This window comes from Gossypium hirsutum, chromosome D05, assembly GCF_007990345.1.
Source record: "Gossypium hirsutum isolate 1008001.06 chromosome D05, Gossypium_hirsutum_v2.1, whole genome shotgun sequence".
Classification (NCBI taxonomy): Eukaryota; Viridiplantae; Streptophyta; class Magnoliopsida; order Malvales; family Malvaceae; genus Gossypium; species Gossypium hirsutum.
In genome coordinates, this window is record NC_053441.1 from 24062431 (window position 1) to 24069215 (window position 6785).

At 34.9% G+C, this 6785-nt stretch overlaps 1 protein-coding gene across 2 annotated transcripts; it reads left to right on the forward strand.

The window, feature by feature from the left end:
* The first annotated feature begins 2027 nt into the window (after nt 1–2027).
* LOC107914636 (vesicle transport protein GOT1) lies at nt 2028–6278 on the forward strand. Of its 2 annotated transcripts, none has more exons than XM_041094416.1 (7): nt 2028–2146; nt 2279–2335; nt 3489–3580; nt 3687–3767; nt 3877–3974; nt 4066–4147; nt 5921–6278. In XM_041094416.1, exons 2-7 carry the CDS (start codon nt 2305–2307, stop codon nt 5957–5959), a joined length of 423 nt encoding a protein of 140 aa, XP_040950350.1. In that variant the 5' UTR covers nt 2028–2146; nt 2279–2304; the 3' UTR covers nt 5960–6278. The 2 variants fall into 2 exon arrangements, with proteins under 2 accessions (XP_040950350.1, XP_016699085.2); XM_016843596.2 differs by having other exon boundaries at nt 2077–2146; nt 2285–2335.
* The last annotated feature ends 507 nt before the right edge of the window (nt 6279–6785 follow it).

Below are 6785 nucleotides of genomic sequence, written 5' to 3' on the forward strand. Positions count from 1 at the left end.
AATTTTGGGCATATTTCAGCAAAGCCTACCATTATCACCATTGCCTCTAAAGGAATGACAGTCCCTTACATCACTGCAATCTTTTCTATACCAAATTTTCTTACACCTTAAAATAGATATGGTTTGAAAAAGGAGTGGAGAAATAGTTCAAAGAAAAATAGTTTCTTCAACTACCACGTATCTAAGATATGTCCTAAAAGATAAAATCATTGCATAACATTAGGCGTCTTTACATTTCATTCATTATCTTTGAGTATTGGCAACGATGTCCAGCATAAAGGAAAAAGTCTCAGTTAGGTTTAAGTAGCAAAGCTCACCAATAAGATTCGAACGAACAACTAATACTCATTTTTTATTCCCAACTAATATGCATGTCAAAGACAACATCAATTAGAATGAAAAAGAATAATGATACATTAATCATTCTTGCCAACCTAACTTAGTTTTACAGTTTTCTACAAGTTGCATTCTACAATATTAAAAAATTAATTAATTAATTAATTAAAATCAGACCTATAATTCATACCTTGCACCCAAGTAGCTTGAATAGTGATGCAAAAAATGAGTAGCACCCTCAATTGTTTTTGAAGAGTAAATTCCTTTAACACCTAAAAGTTGAGAAAAAGAACAGCTGATTGAAATATGGAATTTTAAGTTAATCACCTCAGCTTAGAAGATTCAAAGAAACATTAACCAGTCAAAATAGATGGAGTAAACCAACAACTGCACAAACTAATGTAGAGAGTGAGACTACAAAGAATAAAACATGAATAAACTCAACCGTTTTTACATGAAATTTTAATATGGAAGTATCTTACTTAGATGGCTAACTAGAAGGTCAGAAAACATAAACAAGAGGAAAAGAGAACAAAGGGGAGACGCCATTTATGGAGATGCTCAACCTAAGTTCCAAATTACATAATCACAGTTAATGACAAACACAGATTGAAACATGCTAGGAAGTTTAGGCGAAAATGAATTTTGCATCAGATTGCATGCAAATGTCTTGTGCCCTAACATAGAAAGAAAAAAAGGGTAAAACAATGGGGGGCTCAGGCTTGTTTATGTAAAGTTGCACATCAACTGAGAAAGAAGAAACAGAGATCAGGCCCTGAAAGTGCAATGAATAAGACACACAAGACAACCATTACAACTCAGTACAGAGAGAAGAAGATAGTTAGAACAATTACAGGATAATTGAGAGCAAAAGAGAGTTAGAAACCTTTACCTTTCAGTAGCAGTAACCTGGAAACCCACCAATTGAGAGCAATCGAAAGAGGCAAATCGGTGGTTGAGAAGGGAAATCGAAAGAGTGACTGGTTGTAAAGAAAAAGAAAAGAAAAGGTTGAGAGACAGAGGAAGAGGCGAAGGAATGGGGAAGCCAATCGGGAGGCGAAGGTAGAACAAAGGAAGAGGCGACGGAATGGGGAAGCCAATCGGGAGGGTAAAACAGGGAGGGAACAACGATGCAGCACCTAATCTAAGCAAAAGGGCTGTATTACAAATCGGTGGTTTTCACCGATTAGATCTGTATTGTATTACACGCGTATTAGAAAGACATTGAACCAAACGAGGGATCAAAGAGGTATTAGGTGGGGCCCACCGATTAGGTATGCCAATATACCCAACCAAACATAGTGTAAATATGTTGCTTGGTTAATGTACGGATATTCTAATTGGTTGATTATATTTTACAGGTTTTTTATACAATTTTGGTGTTTATTAAAAAAACGGGCTAGGCTAGGCCGGACTTGGGCTTAGAAATTTTTTCCCGAGCTGAGCCTGGACAATATTTTAGGCCCATATTTCGGGCTCGGTCTGGGACGCGACCCGAACCTGGCCCGGCCATGATCACCCCTAGTCGCCATTAACATTAATTGATGAAAATATAACAAATGGGTAAGGTTTATTGTAACTTTTCAAAGTTTAATGATAAAATCGTAATATAAACTATAGATAGGTGATTAAATGTGCAATTTACACCTTTCTTAGATTGATTTGATTGGGCAATCGACGTGTGTTAAGTTAGCACATTAAGGAATCAACTTAGCTTATTAATTAGTATACATTTCTTCGAGTTTTCTCATCTCTAATAATTTCATCATACATACTCCTGGTCCTGGCTCTTCTTTCCCTCTTTGATTAGGTACGCGAAATAGAACCTTTTTTTTTTTCGCCTTTCACTCTACTCTTTTAGATTTGTATTAATTGTTAGTTTCTCTTTTCTCTTCAGCACACTCTAACTTTGATTCATTCAACTTTCTTTTTCTCTGTTAAGGTTCAGGAATCTCAATCATCAGCTCAATGGCTTCCTTTGAAATGAACGACCGAAAGAGTGAGCTCTTTTTTTTTCCTTGTTGTTGTTGATTTAATTTGTGCTTTCTTTGCTTCTTTTCATTCGGTTAACGCATCTCTGAATCTTTAATCTGTTATTTTAATGACACTTCTGTTGATTTTGGTACTTGAAATATGGTTCAACGTGCAATTCCTAAAAGTTTTAGTGAGATATGGATTTTCTTCTTCTAGTTATTCTGTAGGTTTTTATTGTTTTTATGACTGTTTCCGAGATAGGAATGTGTTCAAATGCTCATTCTATTTTACGTCGAGTCAATTACCGAATAATTTGAATTTTGAAGTGCTAATCTATTTCGAAGTTTTGAATATGTTTGATGCAGTCTAGTGTGAGCTTTGTGCGTACGTTTTCATAAGCCATCTTTACAAATTGCCTTAAAAGAAGCATTAATGGTGATTCTATGATATTGATGCTAGCCAAAAACCAAATTAAAACCTTCTAGCAGATCACTGCTTACCAAATTTGATTTAATTATACGGTAAAATATTTTTAATTAATATGTATCGTTTCAGCTATGATTTAGTCTCCTCATTCTTCGAAGTTCGAATGCATTAGACGGTTTGTAGGACGCAGTTCTAATTGTTACCCTTATCATGTATTTATTTATTCTCGGTGACGTATGTGCACTGTGCTTAATTGACAGTGCATATTGTTCAAGCCACACAAAGTGGTAGACCCTCTTGCATTTGGATTTTCTGTAGAAAATGCTAATCGAAAACAGCTTAGTATTATGGAATTTTCGTAGGAGTACTTCAAAATGATAATATCACTTTTATATAGTATATGAGATGATTTGGTGAAAAGTAAGAACTTTACCAATGCCTAAGCTGTATGGCATATAGATTATTTAGTTAATTCTGGATTTTTGTAGAATCTAATCTTTTAGTTTAAAGCTAAATGTGTTTGCTGATAAAATTGTATGCTCAATTACATGGATTCTTGAGATTGAAAATGCTTGGAGGCAAGTAGGAGACCTCTGGTACTCTAGCATTTGATTCACATTGACTTGGCAATTGGAGACATATGGCTTTGTTTGTAATCAATATATCTGGGAAAAAGCCAAAGTGACAACTTCTGTTTTTATTTTCATGCTGTTAACTTTCATACATATTAATTCTAGAATTATGAAAAACAGAAATTGGGCTAGGATTAACCGGATTTGGCATATTTTTTTCATTTCTCGGAATTATCTTCTTGTTCGACAAGGGATTTCTTGCCATGGGAAATGTAAGCTAAATTTTATTACATTCTGTCCTCTTTGCACAACTCTTTTCTATTTCCCCCTTAAATCATACTTGACTAAAACTGCCTTCTTTCCTTTTCTGTTAACCAGATCCTTTTCATATCAGGAGTGGCCTTGACTATTGGTCTGAAGTCTACCATGCAATTTTTCATGAAACGTCAAAATTTTAAGGTTTGATTTATCCTCTCCCTCTCTCTTTGTCTCACTCATATGCACATCAACACACACAATTGTGTGTTCATCTCTTGTTTTCATTATAATTTATTGCTATTGAATGCAGGGAACAATTTCGTTTGGTGTTGGCTTCTTTTTTGTTGTCATTGGATGGCCTATCATTGGCATGGTATTGGAGGCATATGGGTTTATTGTGCTCTTTAGGTTTGAATTTTTCATTCCCTTGATTTAATAAAAATGCTTGGCTTCTATTAATTTTGCTCTTCTCATTTGGCATTCAAAACTTCTTTTGCAGTGGTTTTTGGCCAACACTGGCAGTGTTTTTGCAGAGGATACCTATTGTTGGTTGGTTGTTCCAGCAACCATATATTAGATCGGTATGTTTTGTTTCTAAGTTAAGTACTTTTGTTTTTAACTTGTAAACTTCTGCTATACATGCATGCTTGTGAAATATTATTTTGTTAGTTCTTTGGTTGGTTGTTTACTTGATTAAATCAGTTTGAACTTTTAACAGCTTCCTGGAATAGCCCTAAAATTTGAAATATGAGCAATGATCTTTAGTGATATCAGAGTATGAAAGAAAGCCAAAAAGTAATCTAAAACTAAGTTCGTATTGAATATTTTTGACTAGCTGAAAGAAGTTAGGTCAACATGTCAGCAACTGAATCAGCATCTATTCTTCTTGCTGCAAGTAGTGGGTAAATAGCTATCTATTTCAGTGCGACTGAGATTGGTATATTAGAAAGAACCAGAGCTTAACATTAGATTGTTTAAGTTACTAACTTCATTAAGCGGAATCTTTGTTTGTGATGGTTTGTTCATTTATTGAGATCCTTTTATCCTACCTTCCAAGGGAACTAATATAAACCTGGTTTCCCATCTCTCCCTTTTTCTCTCATGTTATTAGAGGGAATATCTTCACAATATTGCCAAGTGCACATTTAGGTGCTCAGGTCAAGTGTGTTAAGGCAATGATGACTTAAAAGAAGTGATTGTCATACCTGCCCTTGCAGCTCAAGTGATACAAAAAGTGCTTGTGCCAAACACTTAACTGACTTAATTTTTGTGGAATCTTTTATTCAGCAAATGTCAGTCCACCAAGTTATCAAATCGTCAGCTGTCCTTGGGTCCATCTTCTAACAAAAGTTTACCTGAATAATGAGTGAAAGAACTTCAATGGATGGACCATCTTCTTAATTGATTATAAATATTAATGAAAAAATCAATATTTTCATTTTCTTTTTTATAACCATCGTTTCCCCTTGTCTGTGTCATTTAGCTCAAGTCTATGACCCCTCAACTTATAGAATCAGTTCCTTGCTTCATAAGTAAGAGCATAACGATGTGTCAGTCTCAACAATTTTATTGTTGTCCTATCTTGACAAGGCATTGACTAAGAATAATATAGGAATAACGTTTTGTTGTAATGAGAATCTCATAATTACAACTTATGATTATTTACTTTTTGTAAAGATTATTTATTCCGTGATTTTATTAATATTAAATATGTATGCAAATCTTGTACGTAAAGAATCTGCCTATGACAGTGACACCTACTATGACATGTATGATGTATCACATAGTTCAGTCACTCTTAGAGCACATGTTACTAATTCAAAGGAATCTGCCAGTCCAGCGTCTGGTTTTAATTTCAGAAGTATAGATCTTAAGCATACAAAGAGCTTGTAGGCACCGAATGGTGTATGGCCAAGTGGATATAGTCTAACATAGCTTTGGTCTGGTCTTGGGGCGAGCCGAAGACTGTACCTTATTACCACTATTCATGTTATGCTCATGCTGATTGTGTGATTATCTGAAGTGCATGATGACTAAAATGTCAATTTAACTGGCATTGACTTGAAATCCTAGGGACGGAAAACAATTATCAGTTTTTTTACATTGTATGCAAGAAAGATACATTTTCTTTAAGAAAATGGTTCTCTCTCTCTCTTTCCTCCCCTTTAGTAGGCTTAATTTTTATTCATGTCAGCTGCTGAAGCGATCGATGGACCACCTTTTATATCTTTCATGTGCAGATCATGTTAACATCATAAAAGTTTATTTTTCATACGCGCATCTATATATTGACTTGCTAAAGTTGTTTGAGGAAATTATTGAACTAATTTTGGCCTTCCTTCTTCTTGGTGCAGTTGTTCGACCGATACCGGGGCAGGCGGGTGCCAGTATAACCTCATATGTATCAGAACTTAACACACTCATGGTTAAGAATAGATGGTTGTTAAATGACTTAAATCTTACTAACTAGGATCCCAAATAAGACACCAACTTGTACAAGTCATAGGATTATCTGATTTTTTTTTCTTTTCCTTCTTTTAAACCTAAGTTCCCTTTCTTTACCATATCTTGCCTCTGTTGTGCAAAGCTCTTTTATTCAATTTGGGCATTTTCTTCCATTTCTTTGAATCCCGAAACCTGCATGTACAGCGTTTAGCTAAAACATTTTGAGTAAGAAGAATACAACAGAAGCTTGAAAATACGAGTTATTCAGCTGAAAACGGTGCATAACAAATATGAGTTACTTCGAGAACAAATTTTGTATCATCGAAAGCATCACCGTTGTATTGGCTCCTTGATAACCCCAAAACATAACCGAATGGGTCTGTCGTTGGGTTAGCGAATGACCTTTTCATATTCTTATTTTGGTAATAAATATGTATATTAACTCGTGCATGAAGAGTGCTTTATTTGATAATAATGTTCATCTCCACAGCCACACGGTATTGTTGGCAGAGTTTTCGGCATTAGACTGTTACTTGTTTTAATTTTTTTTCTCTCTTGCTGGTGGTTCTTGTGAGGATCTGTAAGGTCATATAAATTAGCTGCTATGACTCATGTAAGAGACAAATGAAAATATAAAGTGAATATCTATCCAAAGGAGCAAAAGGACAGAGATAATGCAATATTTGAAGCACACACCAACGTCATACTTATGTTACGGGGTTAGAATTTAAGTCTTGCAAACCGTATGGCTTTAGGCAGAAACTTAGCTTCAAA